The following is a 22,671-nucleotide window of genomic DNA, read 5'->3' as shown; positions in this document are numbered from 1 at the left end:
CAGAAAGCCATCCCACCTTTAATCTAGACCCTCCAAAAAGGGAGAGTGTCTTTTCTTTTTCAAATTTGAAGGCTACAAAATTTAAGAACAAAAAGAACATGATGATGATGACTAGCAGTCCAATATATCTATCTGTAAGGCAAAGTTTGCTGCTGTTACAATCCCACAATTCCGATTTCCTTGTAAAATTCAGAAGCATTTCCTGAGTTCTTTAGCAAATTTCTACTTTGAATATTTTAATTTTTACTAATGAGCTAATTTGTGACTAGGGTTGCCTGAGCTTGTCAGAAAATTGCTTTAGTTATGTATAATGTATTCAAATCAGTACCATTTAGGCTGAAATATCCCATGTCCAGAGTTTTCTTGAAAAGAGGGCTTTCAAAAAGTTTCTGCTAGCACATTTCACCATTTGTTATCATTATTAGACTAAAATTAAGAAAGGCACAGTCTCAACTACTTGAAGATAATATTTATAGTCATTTTGTTGAGAAGTTTTTTAGCACTTGCTGGTCAGCACTTTAAATTGGGCAAGGGATGTGGCCCAGTCCAGTGATGTGTCTGCTGCTGTGTGAATAATTGCCTAAATGTGGCCAGTTCCATTAAAATCTAATTTATTTTCATTCTAAAACTTGATTGTGATCCTTTGCTCCATGGTAATTACTGAATCATTGCTCTCATAAATTTAGATCATAAAATATTTGCCATGGTATTAACTAAACTGCGTAGTAACAAGAAATCCACACGTTGTAGATCTACCTCCCAAGTGGTATTTGTCAGAAACAGATTTTGAAAATGCCTGAGCACTGTGTGCAACATTATCCACCTGGCAAATAAACGAAACTCCCCTGCGGCAGATGATTTGATAGAAGCTGAAAAAGCATCTGACTGAATAGAATGGGACTATTCAGTTCATACTTACAACTTTGTTTGTGCTCAGTATCTCGGTTGCTAATCTGGCTTCTCAGTTGTACTCTCACTTTTGCATCTGCAAAAGGCTCAGTCCTGGCCATCTACAAAATCCCTGGACAGGGTTGTCTCCCATCTCTCCTCAGCAGTCTTCTTCCTTCCTGAAGGATCCATATTAGCTGCTACTAAAGAACTAAAAATGTTATTTGGCTGAAGTGGGGTGGATCTACTCCTGTGTACAAGTAATATGCTGCTGTTTCTTCTGAAGCAGAATCTCCAGTAGGAAAGTAGGGGAATATCTGATACTTCTCCATATTTTCTGAATATAAGGTCATGATCAAGCTTAGAAATTTGGAGAGCACGAAAGGTACAGTTTTCCAAAGCACCCAAGTAACTTGATGCACAAAGTCACCTTGAAATTCAAGCCCCAAGATGATTTTAAAAATCTCTCCTGTAATTAAGCGATAACCACTGTCATTATTCTTTCATCGGAAGTTGTAAATCTGTTCTACGCACATAAAATAATCATAAGAAATTAAATTGTTTTAGTATGTGCCAAGTAATGACTGTACTGTTCCTAATAAGCAGACTAATGTAATGTCCAAAAATAAGGTAAAGCAGAAGATGCATTTTAAAAATATCTTTTGGCATTTTAGAGGTCTGTACAGCTGGTTTTTAGTAGGTATTTTCTTTCTAAGCTTTACAGTAGTGTAAAAAATAAGTTCCAACAAAAGAAAATTCAGATATTTTCTTCCTGTAACTGTTGAAAAAACCCGAAACAAACCAACAACCCAATTTCATCTGAAGTCCATTGGGCAATTCATGCTTAAAATTAGCTGCAACACTGAGGAAGGCCAGCGCTTTAAAGGAGTATTTTTTAGAGATGCCTCTGAAACTTCTGGTAGGACAGCATAGGAAGAAGGAGAGGAAGAGGAAAATTTTGCAAAATAGGTCCCAGCATGAACCCAGCATGGTTCTTAAACTATACCAGCTGTTTGCAGGACACACCTGTAGGCCTAAATTTGACTAGATATATTTTTTAAAGGACTCAGTTAATAACAGGGGGTGATGGCATCAGAAGGACCAAAGCCAGTTAGAAAGCAAAGCTTTCCTGTTTAAAACTAAATAAATAAATAAAACAAATAAAGAAAAGCTAAAAAGGGATACAAAGATTTTCAAAGGACATGAAAAGCAAATCTTTGTGAAGTATCATTTCCTCTTAAAAAAGAAGGAGAGAAAATTAGGCTGTATTTCAAAGTCCAGGTTTAAATATAGTCCTTAGGAGGATGCCCATGTATAACCCATGAACCCAGCGTAGTATTATAAAGAATTAATACCTTTTTTATGGATGTGTTTATGTTCTCGTAAAGTCTGTAGGACTGTTTCAAATTCTATACAAATGATCACATTCAACACAAGTCCCGCGCATCAGTGAAGATTGATGACTTATGGTTAAGGAAGGATTTTATTGATTATAGGGAAAGCAGACTTAAAATGAATGCTTTTCTAGGCTTTGTTCACCCTTACCTACCAAAAATTAATTTTATATATTAGTTGTAAAGCAGATGTTTTTGACAAAATCTAATGTTACAAATGAATTTCAGAAAAAAAATCATTTCCATACTCAATTATCCCATTAGCTTGATTTATGAGTAAATAACCTTTATTTTCCAATCATGAATGTTTCTAGAAGTCTTAAAACTAATGTATATTGATGCAACCATGATATCCGTCAGATACAGAGACCAGGAACGGGTTCTGATTTCCCATTTTCATTTTGAAAACTTCTTAAATTTTCTTTCCATGTAAATTCTTCCAATTGAGTAAATTAATTTCCTTCTAAAATAGCTTTTTAACTTGTGGAATGATTTTTACCATGACAAATATTCTATACATAGCATAAATTAAAAATACAGGTTGCAGTTCTACCGATGACGTAACTGTTGCCTGATTTGTTACAATTTCCCTGGAAAATCTTACATTTATAGTCTTGTAGTTCATCATACTGTGTGATTCATATGAATTGTGTGTGTAATCTTTTCTAATCTCCATGCTGGACTGTACTAAACTGTGTATTTCAGTGTCCTGTGCTTCACAGGGTGTTTTGCCCATTTTATTTGATGTTACCTGGCTGCATTTCCCAGAAATTCCCCTTTCCTGGATTCCCCTTTCCCAGATCTGCCTTCCTGCCCATGCAGTTACTAGGGAACAACAGCCACAGCCAGTGGTGCACATTTAATATTTGGCATTGGATTTTGTGCCTTTTAAAAACTGTCATTTATGATGGAGGAAATTCTAAGGCATTTAAAAAGAGTTTTGCCATGAGTTTTGCTTAATTAGTAGAGGAGCAAATGTAAGGAAGAGAAGCAATTAAGAAGGCTGTGGGACTGGCTTCTGCTTTTGTCTATTCCATACTAATCTGCTGCCTACTGCAGTTTTTTTATATGGTCAACAACAAGAGTATTTTCTTATAGAAGATCAGCTTTCAATATGAAGCAGTTACAGAAAAATCAGTACTGACTTAAATACCCAGACTTACTCAGAAGTTTAGCCTCATTCTTAAAATATATTTACTCCAGGTTTTCAATTCTTGTTTTAAAGAGAGAGAAACAGCCCTGTAAATGAAAAACAGGTGGGGAAATACTTAGACTACTGTCAGACTGCTGTGTCAGAGTATGAGGATGGCAGGAGAAAGCTCTGCATCTTTATTCTTACTGAACACCTTTTCTGAACCTGCAGTTTTCAAACTTGCAGGTTTCTCTTTTGCTTATTTATAGTACAAAAAGAATCCAAGAATTTTTTTTTATTATATTATCATGTTCACAGTGCTAGTCCATGGAAAGATTTACAGGCTTATGCCATGGCAGAATCATATTTCTTTCTTTGTGGATGTTAGTTATGATTTATGTGTGTGTAAGCAGTTGGGATGCTTGGGAATTCTTCTGTGCTCCTTGGTTAGATTGAAGCAATTCCCAGTCCTGCTTAGCCTCCCACTAGAGAGGGTCTCACATTCACTCAAGGCTTGCAGTTGACGTGGGGAATCTATGACACTGAAATATACTTTGTTTGATAAAGTGATGTTACTAAAGGGATCATTCCTGAAATGTGGAGCTGCTTCCCAGGCAGGTGCAGGGGACTGCATGAAGGTGCCACAGTCTCCACAGCCTGGTTTTGCATGGTATCCCATTTTCCTTTGGCTTAGGAAAGAAACCTGTGTTTATGGCATGGAGTTGAGGAAATCCTGAAGTTTGGGAAATCAGATAAAGCAGAGCAGAGACATCGGCTTTTGAAGTTCAGGTGACAAAATACTTCTGAGACTTCAAAATGGAATCCAAATTCTGGTATCTTAGAAGCTACCACTGAAAACTCTTTTCCTTGCTCTCAAACAATGCAAGAGAAGAGAAGTTGTAACTCAATGTTACCAAGGTTTTTACAAAACCTTGAAAATTATCTGCAGAGTTTCTATAAACAGCATAACAAATGAGTCAGAAATCATAGAAAAGTTTGGGTTGGGAGGGACCTTCAAAGTCATCTAGTGCAAACCCCCTGCCATGAGCAAGGACATCTTCATGCAGTCAGGTTGTTCAGGGTCCCTCCCAACCTGACCTTGAATGTTTCCAGAGATAGGGCATCCAAAACTTCTCTGGGTGACCCATTTTAACTGTCTCACTACCCTCACACTTAAGAATTTGTTCCTAATAGCTAATCTAAACCTTCCCTCTTTCAGCTTGAAGCCATTTCCCCCTTGTCCTATCACTACAGGCCCTTGTAAAAATCTGTCCCCATCTTTTTTAAAAGCCCCCTTCAAATATTGAAAGGCTCCAATGAGGTGTCCCTGTAGCCTTCTCTTCTTTAGGTTGAACAACACAACTTTCTTACCCTGTCTATAGCAGAGGTGCTTCAGCCCTCTGATTATCTTTGTGGCCTCCTTTGGACTTGTTCTAACAGGTCCACGTCTTTCCTGTGCTGGGAACACCAGTTCTGGCACTGATAGGACTCTAGATTCTAGATGTAGGATTAAGATACCTTTAATTTTTTGCTACCCTTCAACATGTTCATTAACTTGCTTCCCAGTCAGTCTTGGTGTCTTGCAGGTAAATACTATTGCATTTATCTTGATACTATTGCCTCTTTACTACACAAAAGTTGTTTTATGAATGGTAGGTCAGATGAAGTCTTTCCCATGTATGAGGTGTAAGTTACAGACACGGGGCCTTTCTTGCACCAGTGTTTCCCAGCAGTTTTGAAAGTTCAACCAGTCTTTCTGGAAGAGGAAATCAGTCATGCACCTTCCTCTAGGACTGTGTTTTAACTTCCCCTGGTAAGACCTGAACTGTGAACCCCAGCTGCTGACTGAGAACAGGGGTTTGTGCATGTTCAAGACCCAATATTTTTCAGTGGCCAAGGAGTATGAACCTTGTTTCCAGAAGGAACTAGAGTGTGCACAGGCTTCTGAACCAAGTTCCAGATAAACTCTTTTTAGCTCCAAGTCCTTTTGAGCTCCAGTTTGGTGGATTATCTCTTGGAAGGCATACAGACCTGTGGTAACAAAAAGGTGGATGAAATGAGAACTGCCAGAATTATTCCACCAAAAATGTGTGATCGTGGCAATAATCAAAATAACTCACTTGTTTACACAGTGCTAAAAGAACTTACTGTTTACTCTTCAAAAACATCTACATTGCCACAGACCTTTTGTCCATTCTTGTCACTTAAGGGCATGTTTTTTGTCTCTTCTTTTACAGCAAGCCAGAAAGCCCTACGATGTCCGAGATGTTATTGAGCAGTACTCTCAGGGCCACCTCAACCTGATGGTGCGAATCAAGGAGCTGCAGAGGAGGTATGTCAATGAAGCCCCTCTTGGTACCCATGAACGGCAGCAGGAGGATGTTTGTAAATTAGGGGCCCATGTTTAAAAAAATGCCAGGGTTAAAGGTGCCATATTGGCAGGATTGTGCGCAATTAGGGAATATAAAATGGCATTTGCATACAGTTTTCTTTTCACACAGGGAGGAAAAGGCAAAAAGCTTAAAAATCTGATGATTGGGACTTAGATGTATTACCTCAGTCCCTGCTAGCTGTGACTATAGACTGCAATCCCTATATCACAGGGGCTGTTCTACACCTGGAGAGTGCAATACTGTCACCTGCTCTCATAGAATTGCCCCTAAGAGCCAACTAAGAGATGACAGATGCAAAAAGAAAGCTGAAGAAGAACAAGGAAAAGACAAATCAATGCTGAGCACATGGAAAATGGGCATGGTAAAACTTCACAGTGGTTCAAGAAGCTTTAGAGCAATCTAATTCAAATCCCATTATGCTACTAAATTTTTCATTTCAAGCTACTCTTAGCATAAAGCCACTGCTTCACTCACAGGACAAACCAAAATTATTTGAACTTCACTTCGGTTGTTTGTGAAGAGACCTCCCTGCTCCAGCTAGAGAGAGAGTGAAGATGCTGGTTCAGACTGATAAAAATCAAAAAGGTTTCTTTTTGTTTTATAGGTTGGACCAGTCCATAGGAAAGCCATCTCTTTTTATCTCCGTCTCAGGTAAGTCAATACAAAGAATGTGTCTAAAATTAATCTGATGAACATATAATTAATGGAAAATAGTTGCTCAAGTAATTTTCATTTTATTGCCAAATTTCTAAACTGTGCCAACTGGTTGTGCTCTGAAGATTAAGCATTGGCAATTATATTTAGTCATCAACACTTTTAAATTAGGGTTCTTATTTAGATTCTTAAAGCACATGCTTTCACTGAAGTCTTCAAAATATTGGCTCTAGTCTTTCTGAGACTTACCATATATTCAATAAATTGGTGTGCTAAGATTACAGAGTTCCTGTGAAATTTGTAATATTCACATAGATCTTTGAGCGCTTTGAAAAGACACTGGAAATGGAGCATAAAGGACTACATTTGTTTGTGACAAGTCTGGCTGATGAAAACTCCCTGTTTATATCATTTTCAAACTCATCCTTCTCTATAGTTCTTAGTGGGGGGTAAAAAGATAAAAGTTACCAAATGTGTTATTCAACTTGGCTGCAGAGTGCTTTGCATAGTGGCAGATTGTTTTTAAGTGGCAATTAAAACATTAACTGAATTGGTAACATTTTTGCTCTCTATGGTTAAAGCATAAAACTAAGATTAAAAATGCCTTAAACTCAGGGCTATTAAAAGCCCTGGCGTGGGCCAGTGCTATAAAAAGAAACAGAAAACAACTTTTAAGGAATGGATCTATCGGCCTGGTAAGGGTGTTCAGTTACACGGTGTTGGTGGGCTAGTTAAACACACCCTGTTGTGGTTTACTGCTATTTTGTTATACCACCATATATTAATTTGAAAGTGTTTCTTGTTCCACAGAGAAAAGCAAAGATCGAGGAAATAACACGGTTGGTGCCAGGCTGAACAGAGTGGAGGACAAGGTAAGGCTCAGTTGAACTGGCAGTGAATGAGGACATGGTTTGTGATCGAACAGTGCTTGTTTCATAGGATGTGAAGGAAAATTCAACTTAAAATAGAGTTGAATGCCTGGCTTTTCCAGGTGATGGAGTCTAATTTTTGTCACAGATTGCATTTTTGGTTCTCATCACTTTAACAGAATAAGGAAAAAAACCTGAATTTAATTGATTTCAGTCACTTTTGGGACTCGCTTGGGTATTTTATTTTTAATTGCATATATTACATACATCTCAGTGCTTTACTTCCTTCCTCCACAATAGATAAAAGGCTCTGTTCCTTTAATAACTCAGTATATTATGGTCCCCAAGATTTGCCTTTGATCTTTGCTCCGTTGTTTACATAAGTCCACCTACAATTCCTTAGAGAGGGAAATAGAAAACCTTGTTCCATCCTGGTTTTCATTCTTTATGATAAGTGGAGTTTCTCCTTCCAAGTGACATGAATCCAAAAAAATCAGACTTGTTCTATAATTGCAACAGTTAAGTGCGTTGTAAGCCTTTATTTCAATGCTGGCTGTGCTTGAGAAAATGGATGACAGGTAGAGGTTCATTGTCATGGTAGACGTTGTGTCATTGTTAGAAAATACAGGTTTTCCTGTGTTGGTATTTAGGAAAGGAAGAGTTAGGAAGAATAGTTTTAGTCTTTTACTGATCTATTAGAGTGATTTGGTGAGGTAGTGAAAGCATTTCTTTACTTTAGAGTTATTTCACTCATGTATCTGACCTTGGTATCTGTTCTTTAGTTATTAAGACTGAAACTTTTTCCCGAGGGAAAAAACTTTCAGAGTGTTTCTTCCACTACTGGAAGTATGTGGCAACCTCATGAAGGTTTTGTTCTGAAGAAATATCAGCAAATATTCTGCAAACTAAAAGAGGTGTGAGCAATACAACCCAAGGACTACAAACCAGCACCCTGTTCTGATCTGCATTGATTCTCTTGTGACATGCCTGTTCCTTACACACTTCTCCTGAATTACTTTAATAAACTTGAATGACAGTACTCAGAACTGCACTTCACTCTCCTGGAAATAATAGTGTTTTAAAGGAAACTGTTTTCTTTTGGTATAGGGGGGAGGATACAGGGGAAGAGTTGAAGTAGAAGAGAGGAAAGTAGAGTGTATTTAGCACAAAAAAGAATCACTGTGCAGTGCTCCCTCACATCTGTGGTTAATATGTGTTCTTACACATGGAAGCCCTTTCCAGAAAGTTTGGATTACATTTATTTATTTTCTCTCCATAATGTCAACTAAAAGTGTGGAACACTAAGAAATGTCTTGTGACTTGTGACAAAGAGCAATGACTTTTCAGTGTGGACAAATATTTCTCAAATGGCAGCTAAAGCAGCTTCTCAGTGCTATTTGTAAAATCTCCAGCGAGCCTGGGAAAGCCTTGGTGTTGTACTGGCTCAGAGATAAGCTGTTTGGGGGTTATTAATTACTCTTTTTTACATCCTTACAAATAAGTACACCGTGAATTTATGGTGACTGGGTTTTTATGTCTTGTAATGGGACTGTAAAACACTCCCTGTATAATTTTAGTATAGCTGGGTTAAATTTTAGCCTTGTTTTAAGTAACAGACCCTTCTTTCTTTGCAGTTGCATGAGGTCATCTGTGGTTTCAGAGTTGTATGTTATCTGCCCTATACAGCTAGTCCTATCTGCAGGAATTTTATCTGAAAGTAGCTGAAAGGCTAAAAATAGAGAATTTCAGTTGGACTCAGCAAACAGTGGTTAACATAAAAACACACTGGCAATTCTAGAATCACATTTTTGCTGCAGCTGCAGATGGTGGCCAAAGCTAATTTTTTGGTATTTTTACTCTCAGAGATTGGCCCTCTCTTTCCCATAAAGTACATGGTGCTTGGTATGCTTTCAGCATAAAGCTAAATCCTTCCTGAGCTGAACACTCAATTAAGGGTATCAGGTGGTTTTTAAGGTGACAAAATATTTTAAACAGTTTCATCCCATTTGGTTTGTGAATTATTTTTCAGTCTTGGACTTCAGGAGATATTTTCAGTGCTGCAGGCTAGTGTCAGCATCTAAATACCTCTTAGGCATTTAAAGAATCTCCTGTAAATCAGAGGTGGGCTATGTACAGCCAACAGTACATAGGGGATGGCACCTAAAAGGGACATTTTAAAATAAAAAGCTTAAACAGCAGTGTATTGACAGGAATTATGATCCTTTATGGCAAAAGCCTGAATTTTCAAGTATTGACATCAGCAAAATGTTGTGTTTTCTGCTGTAAATTTAGGAGTATGCTCATTTAAGGCATAGAGTTTCTTGTGCACTGAAACTTTGACCTTGTGATATACACAGCTTGTGATCCTGAACCTAAAGGTTGTTTTGTACAAAAGCCAAAGGGATGAATCACACTTGCAAGAACCTTCCTGCAGATTCCTTCCTGCTGAATGCTGTAATTTTGGCAAGACCCTGAAAAGGTGGTTTGGTGAATGTGACTAGAGACTGCACGGCCTGGTAGGCCTTTGTGAAAAGAAATCCAGCACATAATCATGGCATATTTTGTTTTTGCCATTGCTCTCTGTTGCTTACAAAGCTGAGGTTGGCGAGTGCTGTGCTCTCCTAAAGGTGTCCTGCTGTGCTGGGTGCAGGGGGCTGCCCAGTGGGAATGTACCAGCAGGAGTGCAGCACCCCGAGGGGCTCACACTGTGCCCTGCCAAGTGCCAGTTGTCCAAGAGCGTGCGTGCAGATACCTCAGGGAATGTGGTTGAGCAGGATTACAGCAGCAAATCAATTTATTTGCGGTGACCAGCCTTCTCTTTTCATCCTTGAAACATCTGTGAGTGACTATTCAGCCTACCCTCAAGGAACCTGGCCACAGCTGGCTTGCTACCAAGCTCAAAATCAAAAACAGTTTTTCCAGATGGGCCCAGCTGTGTGTGCACAGTGCCCTTCCTCCTCACACAGCACTCTTCATCCTCATGCCGCAAGCGCTGCCTGCCAGGGACTTAATTCTGGGTGTGCCCAGCAGCTCCAGCCAGGAGCAAGCCCACAGCACACTTGGGAAATTCTGTGTCCTGCAGCTCCTATTTTCCTTTCACTGCACTAATTTTAGCTTGGCTATAAATGACTGCAATGCTAGCTTTTAATTTTCACATTAATCTTTTCTTTTTCAGCCTTTTGCCAGCCATTAATTTAGCTATAACAGGCGCAGTTTGCACTTCTCAGGTGATCAGCCAGGCTTGCTGCCTTGGCTGCCCTAAGGAAATTCAGTCTCAAATATGGGCACTGCACAAAATCATCTAGAATATGCAGTGAAGGCTAAAAGTGGCCAATCCCTGGACCCTTCCTGTTGTCCTTGCAAACCAGACTGCCCCAGATGTCTGTAGGTCCTGCCTGTGGACCTCCCAGAGTAGAATAACACAACCCAGATTTACAAAAAAAATTTACCATTCCAAGCAGTAGAATTATCCTCTCTTTCTGTTAATTTGTTTTGAAAATAGAACTTAATCTTCTGCAATGACTTGAACCCTTTAAAGTTTGCCTTTCAAGAATGTTTCTAGCAATCCAAGGCAGTTTTCTGGGCATCCCTTCTTATATACTCAGAATTGTTCCTGTGTCTGACAGTAAGTACAGTATTAGTACCAGGATTGCCAAGGTCATAATTAAAATCTTGTAATAGTCTTTTTCAGTTGCATGAAACATTAGGAGATATGTTATCTGTTGCAAAACTTTATGTTGTAGAGATTTAAATGGAGATTTCTATTTGTACAGGATATATGTGGTAGGTGAGACATGTAACACCTTTTAATGTGACTCAAACAGTTCTGTAAGACAATATTTATTCCAAGCTTTTACACATTTTGCATGCTTCTAGCTGAGAAGGTGAACCCTTATATTCTAATCAGTACTAACCCAAAGAGCAACATAGACATCATTGCATTTTCTCAGATTTACTTGGAAAGCAGATAGCACCACTTTTAAAATCAATTAAAAACACATCTATCACATGAAAACATCGACCTTAAAATATGTGCTGCTGTGCTTGTTGAGTTGACTAGTGGAAATCTGAACTGATCTTGGAAGCCAGAGGTGGAAGGCAGTGTACTTCTCATAGGCCTTTTCAGTTCTGGTTATGTTGATTTGGTTTCCTGTCTTCCATCTACCATGTCTGTGATTGCTAAACATATAGAGGCCAGTAAAATTGTAAGGATATAATAAATATTTGATACCTTTTTTGCAGTGAGTGCTGACTATGTAACTTTTAAAGAGAAATAAGTGCAAAGGCTTGTTTGAGGTGGCTTGCAAAAAGTGATGAATACTGTATCTTACAGCATTTATGTACATGGTATGACATTTTTTTCTAGCTAAATAGTTTTCTGTAATTGTTTCAGTGGAGTATTGGTTTTATACATACATGTGTTAGAAACCAGCTTGACTGGGACCGTGTTGAAGGCAGCTCCAAGGAACTGAATGACCATTGACAAGTCTAGGTCTAGTTTTCTGACTTCATTCTTGCTCTTTTCCACTCCTGCTTTCTAATCTACTAACAGTTCCCCATTGCAAAAGGTTTCATATCTGATTTATTTATCTTGTTGATTTGCTTGAAAATGTGTGAACTTGAGTTATACATTGCAGAGGAATCTTACTGTAATGTGAATAAATCCATTTTTTTAGTGTACCATAAGGCAGATTCTAATAATGCCATTTCTAATGATGAGCTCTCAGCCCATTCAATGCAGAAAAGTTTAGGACATGCTGCAGAGACCATTTAAAGGTGATAGGTCATTCCTTTGACCTGAGCAGCCAACATTTTAGTTTTCCCTCATCATGGTTAGGCAGAAGCATTAGGCTTTATTAGAGTTGTATACCTTTGAGATTACTTCTTTTGGTTGTTGTGACATAGTTTTGCTCAGCATCATGGATATGTTACTTTTATGACAGCATTTCTGTCATAAATGAAAATATAGATCTGTACTTATTTATGTCTCATTATTTAAAGCTCCATTCTTACAACTCAATGAGCACATATTAGATAGTTTAACCTCTTACTTAGAAAGTAGTATACCATCTACATGACCCTGAGTTCAAAAATACCAAGTTTCATGTTGACAGCTTGGTCACCTAAAATAATTCTTTATGTGCAGCCAGTTTTTCAGTTTCATGTGAAACAACTGCATTATCTAACAGAGGATCAAACCTTGGTGGGTTTTTCCTGTGTTTTAATGTCATTCTGTGGCCTGGGAACAGTTACGATGCTTCCTTGAGTAGCAGAGCAATTAGTGCAAACATAAGAATAGCCTTGACTGATGTTGGCCTTGTTGCAAATTTTGGCTTTTTTTTTTCTTTTTAATTGGATAGTAATGAATTTAATTGAATTTAATTGAATAGATATTGATGGCAAAAGACTGACAAACAACCCAACTTTCTGGCCAGTGCTGGAAAGCGAGGTTAAAACCATCACTTGGAGAGATGGCTTCAGAAAGTGTCTGGCATGGAAATATTCAGCACTTTACAGGCTGAGCATGCACTAGGCATTTCAGGTATTAAATATCGTCAGCTTCTGCAATGGCTGTGTTTGCCTTCCCAATACTGAGAAATGGAACTAAAAGCTGTGGGTTTGGCTGGGAGTTTTAAAAGATACCTGAAATCAATAAAAATCAAAACGAACACCACCAGGCAGTTATTCATCTTGTATGTAGTTCTTGCAATAATGCAGAAGTAATAACCTGGGGGATGTGGAGGAATATTGAGGCATATGGAAGATTAAGTATCCCTATTAATTTAATCCTTAGTCTTTTTCCAGATGCTGAAGTACAAGCATACGGAAGCAATTTCCGTGCTGAACTTTGTGATGAGGATGCCCATTTTCTATAAATTGGACTACAACTAAGCACATCCTTCAACAGCCCGGGTCATTAGGCAGCCTTACAGTTTTAATAGATTTTCTCTTACCAATCTGATAATATTTCAGTAGGTAAACAATGGAAAACTACAGATTTCTGTGTCCAGTGTCCTGTACTTCCCATCTTGCCAGCTACAGTAAAATAAAATTATCAGGCGTGGTAAAAAAATAAAATTTTTACATGGTAAAAAATTAAACAAAAAAAATTGCTTGCTGGGTTCACTGCTGCCAGAAACTTCAGTAGCTAGAATAGAAACAAACTGAGAGAAAGATTAGGCAAAGCCATGGAGAAAGACTCACTTGAGGATTATTAAACAGGATGTCTGTATGTAAACTCCAGTTTAGCAAGTACTTTAAACAGTAGTCAGGGATGAGTTGGTAAAAAAAAAAAAAGAGGAAAACTATGATTTTATGCATATGTATTTTCTTATGCTTTTATTTTTAAGACTCCACTACAAGCTTTGCACTAGAAACAAGACTGGGGCAAAGAAGTTTGTTCAAGACACCCTTTTTATCCTAGCTTTTTATACACAGCTGTTTGCTGCTGGATTTGGTCCCCCACACAGCCTCATGGAACATTGCTGTGCTGTGTCTTGGATCTGATCTGTTTACAAAGGCTGTGTAAGCAGCACCCTGTTCCTGGGAGGGCTGGTAGAGCCATAGCGTAAGGACCTCAAGGTCTTTGGAGTGGCCTTCACTTGTTAGCACCAATTTTATCTCCTTGAAGATCATTAGATCCTATCACTGCACAAATTCAAACCAGTCAATTTTTTGCATAAATTTTGAAATGGTTTAGTATAAACTATGTTAAGTACTTTCTATAACCTGTAGGAGAGTTTCTGGGTGTAGTAGCTTAGGTATAGTTACCTGGTCTGCAGAGCAGTGTTACAAGCACTTGTGTTTTGTGATCTGTTTCTAAAGCATCAGCTCTTGGATCAGAGTAAATCTGATTATATAAAAAAGAAGAAATCTAGTATTGAGCATAAATAGCTACAGATATATATCATAGCTACAGAGAGAACTGCACCTTATCAGCTTATTTGCTGGAAATGAGAGTGTACACTTCCTCAGCACTGAAAAATGAAATTAGGTGATACAAAACATGATCTTTATTCTCAAGACTGGCTGAAGGTAGTTCAGGCTAGCACACAGAGGCTATGCTAGTACTCAAAAGCAATGACTAATTAAGCTCTGGTGACTCATTTGCATGATTCGTCTGTGATACTCCTCTACAGATTTTATGAAGAGTAAAAAAGAAAAGAAAATACTCCTAAAGAGAACAATTCCTGTTTTAGTTAGTTTTGATAGATTTTACTGCAAATTTCTAGCACTTTTGGATGCAAACAGCAGTTGGGAAGCATAATGCTGAGGACAGAGTGTAAACCTTTACAAATTCAAAGAGTTGCATATACATACATACACACACATATATATACATATACGTACATATATATATATACACACACATATATAAAAAATTCTTAATTAACACTGGCAGTAGCTGTGCACTTATGATCCCCCAGATGCCTGCTTGCTTATTAAGAGTGGAAATCCCAGAGGAATTTTGACTAACATGCAATATATCCTGTAAATCTAGGAATTTGGGGAGGGGGGAAATTGGAAGAATTAAATAATGCCTTGCCAGTTAATAATCTTTTAAACAATCTTCAGATTAGTTGCTGGTTTGGGAATCTGCTGGTAGTGTTTATATTTGAGTAGGTATGCAAGTGGATGTAAGGTCTGCAAATGGGGATGACTTGATCTTTTATCTGACCACATAAAGCCTGTTTTGTCTGGCATTCAAAGATAAACCCAAGCAAGATTTGAAACACAGCCTCCATCATTCTTGTGCAGAGAGTGTTTACATTTGATGTGGAATGGAAATGCATGGTGCATATGCCAAGGGAGAATGTGGAACAGTTGTATGGACTACCCTGTAGAGCTGATTAGAGAAAAGGCATTTAAGTGAACAACACATGTGCACAGCATGCTACACAGACAATTTTTATTTGTCTATCATATAGGTTAAAGGGTAAAAAATGACCATAAGATCATCTCTGCTTTTCCTGGTTTGGTATGTGTGTTGCAGATGAGTGACCAAAACACAGTCCACCATAAATGGCAAATTGATACAATAGGATGGACCTGTACTGAAATTAGATGCATCAAAGTTGAAATTGTTCCTTGTCAAAGATCTGGTTTTGGAGTCATCTTGCTGGAATTAAAATACTTTATTTTCATTTGCAGTTGAGTATCAGGGAGGGAAAGTGGATGGAGCTGAAAGGACTCTATTCAGGCTGCAGTCTTTTCAAGGCTGGAATCTATTCAGCTCTTGGAAAAGATTCAGAGAAAAGGGAGGTATACTCCCTTTCTTACACAATGTCCATACCTTCTGACACCCTATCTGCTCCTTCTGTTCCCCCCACCCCTCCCCACCCTCAGCTAAAAATTGCAAACCAAAACTGGTCCCGGAAGAGAAATAGGAGAAGAAGCCTTTGCTGTCTGACTCCTACTTAGGGCTAGGGGAGTCAGAGGGAAGATAAGAAAAATAGGCAGTCGTGGAAAGGAGAATATGAGCACATGGTTCCAAATATACCTACCACTCCTGGAGCTCAGGCAACCAAGAGGACAAATAGAGTTTCCTCAAATCCATCTCTGTTCTTGTGCCCTACCCACTGTTGTTGATTACAACAACAATTTACATGTTTTTTAAGTATCCCACTGTTTCAGCAGTTAGCACAGGGCTGTGAACCCATGTCAAAGGCTCTCTTTCTGTCCCAAACTAAGTGATGCTCCACTTAGTAGTTCCATCCAGCAGCCCCAGCTGGCACAGTGTGATTTACCTGATATGCCATGGGTGTAAAATTCTGATCAGCTGCCTCCCTTTGGATGGACCTCTGTGGCAGCTTTGTTATTTCCATCATGGCATGAAAGCTCCTGCTCTGACAGGTTAAGCACACAAAATAGAGAAGGGAAGGGAGAAAGAAAAATATTGTTTCCCTCCTTTACAGCTAAGGTGCAGGAAGTGACTTGCCTGAGGTATCACAGTGGCATCTGTGGCACAGCCAGGAATTCAACTTAAGCCTCGTCTGGGACTTAACCACAAATCAGCATTCCTTTTTGTTGTTGTGTTTAAACGCCCCTCTGGTTTTGAATAGTTATATTGGCCAGTGCAGGGTTCAACATAATCATATCCCATTAATACTAAAACCATCCAGTACTTGAGAACAGCATATATAAACACATAAACCACACCAACTCAGCCAATATAAATGTACTGGGACTATTTTAGACAGTGCATTTTAAATCATCTAGAAATTAATCTACCAACATCATTTTGTAGCCCAGGAACCTAGGGGTGGAGAGGACTGAACATGCTTAAATGACACAGAAACTGTCATACATATAGATAATTATGCATGTAGTTTTGAAAGCTAAACAAAATTATATTAAATGCTGTATTTTCATAGTCAAGCAGAGAACAATATTCTAGTGAATTAAAATATTCATATAAGTTTCTATTTTAAAAGCCTTGGATCCTACATTGCTCGCCATTGACCCTTCTGTGACATCTGTTAATCTTGGGTTTATTTCAATTTCTTTTTTAAACAGATGACTCCACTTAAATCAACACTTGGTTTCCATTAGACAGATAGAAGGTGATTCACTTAGTAACATGTGCATCTTTATCTAGTTAAGTCCTAATAGCCTTAATATATCAAGGAAGCTGGTGTGATTAACAGCACTAAAGGCTTTGTCAGACACTTCACTCAATAAATACTGCCCTTTGTCCAGTCATAGAAAAAGAGTGAACAAATAGATTGTGTTTCCAAACTGAAAATGTGTACAGCCTTGTTAAGTATTCTAAAATTATCCCTATAAAAATATATGTTGACAATAGGAGTTACATCTACATCTCTGTCTATGTTTGTACATGTCTGCCAGTCCCAGTGTGCTTTGGCTCTTTGCCCTGCCTGGGCTGTCCTTTTTCTGCTTTATCACTTCATGATGCAGCCACCACTCATTTATGATTTTCCTCCCGTTCACTTGCACTCTTTTTGGGGCAGTTTCTTTTGACAGTTCTTTGTCTCTGGTTGTCACAGCCTATCTGTCCCAGGGTAGAGAGATGTGTAAACATCAGTTTTGCCACTCCACTTAATGCTGGCAACAGAGACATCTGACTTGACTTGACCATGATGTAGGATAATCCTCCCAAATGAGGCAATCAAAACAAAAACGCTAAGAGTAAAAAATATTCAAAATGTCAGGTTGAATGGAAATGGGGTCCTTGCTTCATCATAGCTGAAGTTGTCTGGAAACTTTCCAGTTGTACCACCAGTGTCTGTGAGTACATGCTGTAGTTGTCAAAGTACTAAAGGAAGCCTTTATGCTTCTTCTAGAGAGCTTCAACCAGAGGAGTTTTACAGCAGAACACCTTAGAAAGGAAATGGTAAAGGGGAAGCTTTTGCTTCTTCTCCAAAAGAGGCTGCCTGAGCCATAATCACAGATCCTCTTCCTCTGTGTTTGCTCCTTGTTACAGAAAGGAATTTTGGCCAAACTTTGAGGTCAACCAGCCAGTCCCAAAATGATTTCACCATAATCTCTCAGCAGAATTTTGGTATCAGAAGTGGATGGGGAGGAGCACAGTGCCTTTTCCCTTATGCAAAAGAGCTGTAGTTTCTGCTGTAGCCCAGAGTTCACACTCTTTTGGTTAGCACAGTGCCCTGCAAGCACATTGGCCTGGGGCCCAGGGATCCATCAAGCAGTATTTGGGTGGCACTGCATGCACACGTGGCTTGCTGCTGTGGGCATGATGCTCCGCAAACATGCAGCTGTGTCTGGACTCAGCATGGGCAGTGCTGGTGCTGCTGTCCTTGCAGCACAGTTTTGACTAGAGCTGACTTGATGCTGTGCTCACAATCAATGGGTCATTCTAAACCTGCTCCAAGATAGCTGTTTACAAAGCTGGTTTTGAATCCAAGCCTTCTGAAATCTCTGTGCAGAGCAATTTATGAATCTCATGGCAGCTAGAAAAAAAGCCAGTGGAAAGTAATTTCCTTTGAATAGAGAAAGGAGAGGAGGAGGATTATCAGTTAGTGGTGCTACACTTGAGAATGAAAAGGACTGTGATTCCTACAAACAAGGTCGCCTTCATTTTGGTTTTTGTGCACTGGCTGTAAAATTTCAGTGAAAAATCAGTTAAAGAACATCACACCAGACCTGAAACAAAATGGGAACTACTTTTGTTGGTAGTTTGGAGTGGGGTTTTTTTTGGCCATGAGTAGTTGTGGTAAATAAAGGAGCCTGGACTGTTGCATAGTCTCTTGTCCAAGTCCAAACAAATAATTTTCTTTTTTCTCCAATTTTTGTCCCTAGTCAGTCCTGAGGTGGCTGCTTTAATAAAAACTGACCAAGTGCAGTGCTTCAGTCATTTTGATGGCTTCTTTTTTTCCACTGCCAGTGGAAGGGCTGTGAGATAGAAGTAGGAAAGCTACAGCCCTTAGAAGGTCAGTATTTCTTTATGGCATATCTGAAGATATAATTAAATTAGAACACAAGCAAATTCATTAGATCTATCAGTGACTGCTACATTTATATTATTTGAAGAGCTATATGTTAGAGGAGTGTAAATTATCCTGTGAAACAAAGTCCTAAGAACAACTGATGTAGATTTTAATGCAGTGAAGTTCCTCATCTGTACTCTCCACACACCCTTCCTGAGACAGGCTTGTGCTGATGAATAACTGAAGCAAATAAGGGTTAATTTCATAAGTGCAGCAGACAAACTTCAGAACTAAATGAATTGTTCTGTCTTCAGAAACACAGAGCTGCACTCAGGGAGTTGAGGTCTTTAGGATCTATGGCCTCTTTGCAGTGCAGAATCATCATAATGTAATGGAATTAATCCAGCCCTCACTTGATAATAATTCATGTTAATTTTTCTCTCCAGCTGCCCTATGTTTCCCCCCAAGCTTTGACCTGTATTGTAACCTTAAAAAGACATCTTCAAACATCTCAGCTCCAGCTCCTGTGTAAAACCTGGGATGCTCATGAAGGCTGAAAGCTCTAAGAGCTCCAGCCTTTTCATGTGTGTGGGTGGGACTATTCTGATTTCCAGTGGTGCTGGGATTTTGGGTATTATTGATGGCAAACAATGAAACAGTAGAGCAGAAGATTTGTGTGTTATAGATTCCTAGGCTTTTAAACATAAAATAAAAACAATGTAATTACAGCAGTAATGAAACAGGTATTTTCTATGCTAGATAAATTACTAGTAGATAGCTAGGAGAACTAAAAAAAAAGTAGAGAACTTCAGAAACCATTGTAGAAAAATGTGGATTCATTCATTTTTGTAGTGTGATTGGACTGAGGGCAGGGGGGACAGGAAACCGGTTACCAAGATGAGTTATTACAGGTAAATTGGGTTAAATGTAAGTCCAGAAGAATATAATCACTACATATACAGTACTATTTCAAACATTTGGTGTGATGTTTTGATCACTGTTTCTTCTGGAGGAAGCTATTGCGAACCTTGGAAAAGACAGGGATTGAGATTCCTTCTAGTAAAAAATTCTTGAAGTCTATTATTAATTCTCAATAAAAATGAGTATTTTATATAACTTAAGGGATGCCTGCAGAATAGGTACCTACTGGTCACACTCGGAAATACTTTCCTTTTAGGACATGGGTGGAAAAGTGTAGGAACAGGACCAATATTTTAGTCAGCAAAGCATCAAGGAAGCTCCTGGAAGAATATGGTATACATTAATTTAAGGGACATCTAGATATCTCTTTGAAATTATCTAAGAGAGTTAACACAAATTTAAGGTGGTATGAAGGTAAGGGCAGAGACTGGTTTAATTAGAGATGTAATTAAGGATGAAATTTTATTAGCTAAGCTGAGCTGGCAATTATCAGGCAATAACTTATGGAATGGGGGATCTTCCTTCCTTCAGCCTCACAGGAGGCTGAGTGACCTGGGGCCAGAGTGTGTCTCCTCTCTGTGCTGGTGAACACAGGGTGTATTGGACCCTGTGACATATGTGAACTTGCAGCAGCTTGAACCTTGATTCCAACCTGGATACCAGAGCAGCTGGAGGGCATTGTAAAAAAACCCAACAACTGATGCCAACAAAGAAAAAAAAATCTTTTCCAGTTTCAAAAAAATTTGTCTGGGGAAGTGTCAGAGCACATCCAAAATCTCCCTGGGCGTTGTCCCGATTCTTAGTGATGCAGAAGGGAGAAGGTAACATGGAAAGCATTTGAGAGGGCTCTCTTTGGGAGGGTGATGCATGTGCATGTACATACAGACGCTTGCCTCTAGCAAACCTTGAGCTCAGGGAATTGTAAGCTTTTGTTACCCATTTTATACCCAAAAGAAGCAGAAGTCCTTCTACAATGAGAAACGCCATTTTCCTCTCCTTTGCTGTAGAAAATCCCTTTCTGCATTGGACCCAAGAAATTTGCACTCACTAGTAAATAATAATGAGGTTTAGTGTAAAAGACTTGGTTTATTTCCTCCCCCCTCCCAAGCTTGCTTTCATTTCTTCGGAGGTTTGTTTTGTACTCAAATGAAGCTGCGAGATACACACTGAGCAGGAATCACAGTGGTGCTTTCAGGGCACTGCTGAAGCTAATCACTTGGCTTGCTGCTACAGGCATCTGCAGGCACCTTGAGCTGTGCTACAGTAGTGTGCTGGCTCTGGAGGCCCAGCTATTTTAAATCATAATAGTGACACAGTGTGCATGCCTTCTTTCAAAGAGCCTGGGCAAGCCACGCTGAGTTGATTTTCTTGGCACGCTGTGTACCTATAATTTTGTCTTATGTTTTGTAATGTTGGTATCTGGGCACAGAATCAAAAAGCTCCACTGAGTATATAAGATTTTTTTTTTCGAAAGAAAAACACAACAACAAACACATTCTTTGTTTTTAGATTGATAGTATTCCTTCCAACAGCTATAGATGTTTAAGAACAAAGAAAGTTACCGGGGAAAGAAAAAAAGGGAAAAGAAACTTATGGTTGTGGGAAATGTTTTGAGGCTTTTTTGGCAAGACTGTCCAGGTGTTTTGTTAGTGATTTTTTTCTACCATGATTTTGGTTCTCTGGTAGTATTCTAAAGTGACTGGGTTACTCAGGACAGTGAGAAATAAATTAAAACCTTCTATGAAACACCTGAAAAGCCATGCATGTGCTCTGATGAGCTGACTTAGTCCAAGAGAATTACCTAATGTTTATTCTGTTGGTTTCCATTTTTTGTGCTGTTCAAAGAAGCAAAAGTAAGAGAGGAGGATCTAGTTCTGTTACTCCCCACTTCATGTCCCAATAGCCTAGTTTTCAAAGGTGGTGTCAGACACTCTGGGGGCTCAGCATCACTGAGAAGTCAGCCCCTACCTCTGCTCTGAAAAGGAACTTGATGCCATATTCCCTGTACAGGGCTGAAGAGGCAGCAGCTTTTCACAGTGAGGACACTGAGCACCTGAAAAGCTAAACCTACCCTTGCTAATCTCTATGACAGCAGGAAGAGTAGAGTTCAACAAGGTTCTCAAACAATCTGTAATTTAGGATAATGGTGTAATTAACCTCATGATAATAGCATGAAATGGATAAGCATGGATGGGGCTCCATTCAAGTACAAACAGAAGACCCAACTTCAACTGCAAAGTAACCACAAGGGAGGGACCTTTCTGTTCCTGTTTTCTGTTCATTGTATGAAATTGGTAAATGCTATCTACCTATGCTATAAGGATCAGGCTGAGGAAGAACAACTTCTGAATACAAAGTAAAAAAAAGAGAATGAGTGAGCAGTTATTGGCAAATTTTTTGCTAGAGATCCAACACAGTAGTATTGGATTATTACAAATGAGAACTTTCTGTCTGTGGATTTTTTTGGCCATCTCTAACTATTTCCTAGGCATCAGTAACCAACTACTCTTAAATACAAAATTGAAAAATTTTTGTGATCAAAAGTGTTCCTATTTTCTCAGTGATTTTTTATTTCTCAACTCTTAGGAAAGGGCTTTTCCCTACCACAGAAATGTTACCGTGGTATGTTCCACCCATTTTTTCTCCTCTTCCTTTTTACCTTAGATTTGTGTATTTCCTCTGATTGCTGGTGCTGATGCTTTCCCTAAGCATTCAGGTGTGACTGCTTCTGTCAAAGGCATTCTGAAGTTATCCTTGGTTTCCAGAGGCAAGAAGAGGAGGACAGCTTGGTTTTGGTTCATGGTAGCCAGTAGACCCAAAGCTGTTCCAAAAGTGTGTTTTGTTTTCAGGCAAGAGGATTTGATTTCAGAAAATTAGTCTCTCTAGCTAGTTGTAAGGAGGCAGATTGGTTAAAGTTTACAACCTCTTTTTGTTTAGCCCCTGGAACAGGGCCATGGAGTCTCAAGTTTCCTGTATAAAGAGAGATCTGTACTCAGTCAGAAGGTAACCAGG

The 22,671-nt window shown here is 38.9% G+C and overlaps 1 protein-coding gene across 1 annotated transcript in view; it reads left to right on the top strand.

Annotated features, from left to right (window-relative positions):
• KCNQ1 (potassium voltage-gated channel subfamily Q member 1) overlaps positions 1 to 22,671 on the top strand; it is a 328,824-nt gene that overhangs the window by 221,480 nt on the left and 84,673 nt on the right. The window contains exons 13-15 of the mRNA XM_036384322.1: positions 5,652 to 5,746; positions 6,412 to 6,458; positions 7,272 to 7,333. Coding sequence (XP_036240215.1) covers positions 5,652 to 5,746; positions 6,412 to 6,458; positions 7,272 to 7,333 — 204 coding nt within the window. The remainder of the gene's footprint in view (positions 1 to 5,651; positions 5,747 to 6,411; positions 6,459 to 7,271; positions 7,334 to 22,671) is intronic.

The sequence above is a fragment of the Molothrus ater genome, chromosome 6 (assembly GCF_012460135.2).
Source record: "Molothrus ater isolate BHLD 08-10-18 breed brown headed cowbird chromosome 6, BPBGC_Mater_1.1, whole genome shotgun sequence".
Classification (NCBI taxonomy): Eukaryota; Metazoa; Chordata; class Aves; order Passeriformes; family Icteridae; genus Molothrus; species Molothrus ater.
This window is presented reverse-complemented; position numbering and strand designations above follow the sequence as displayed.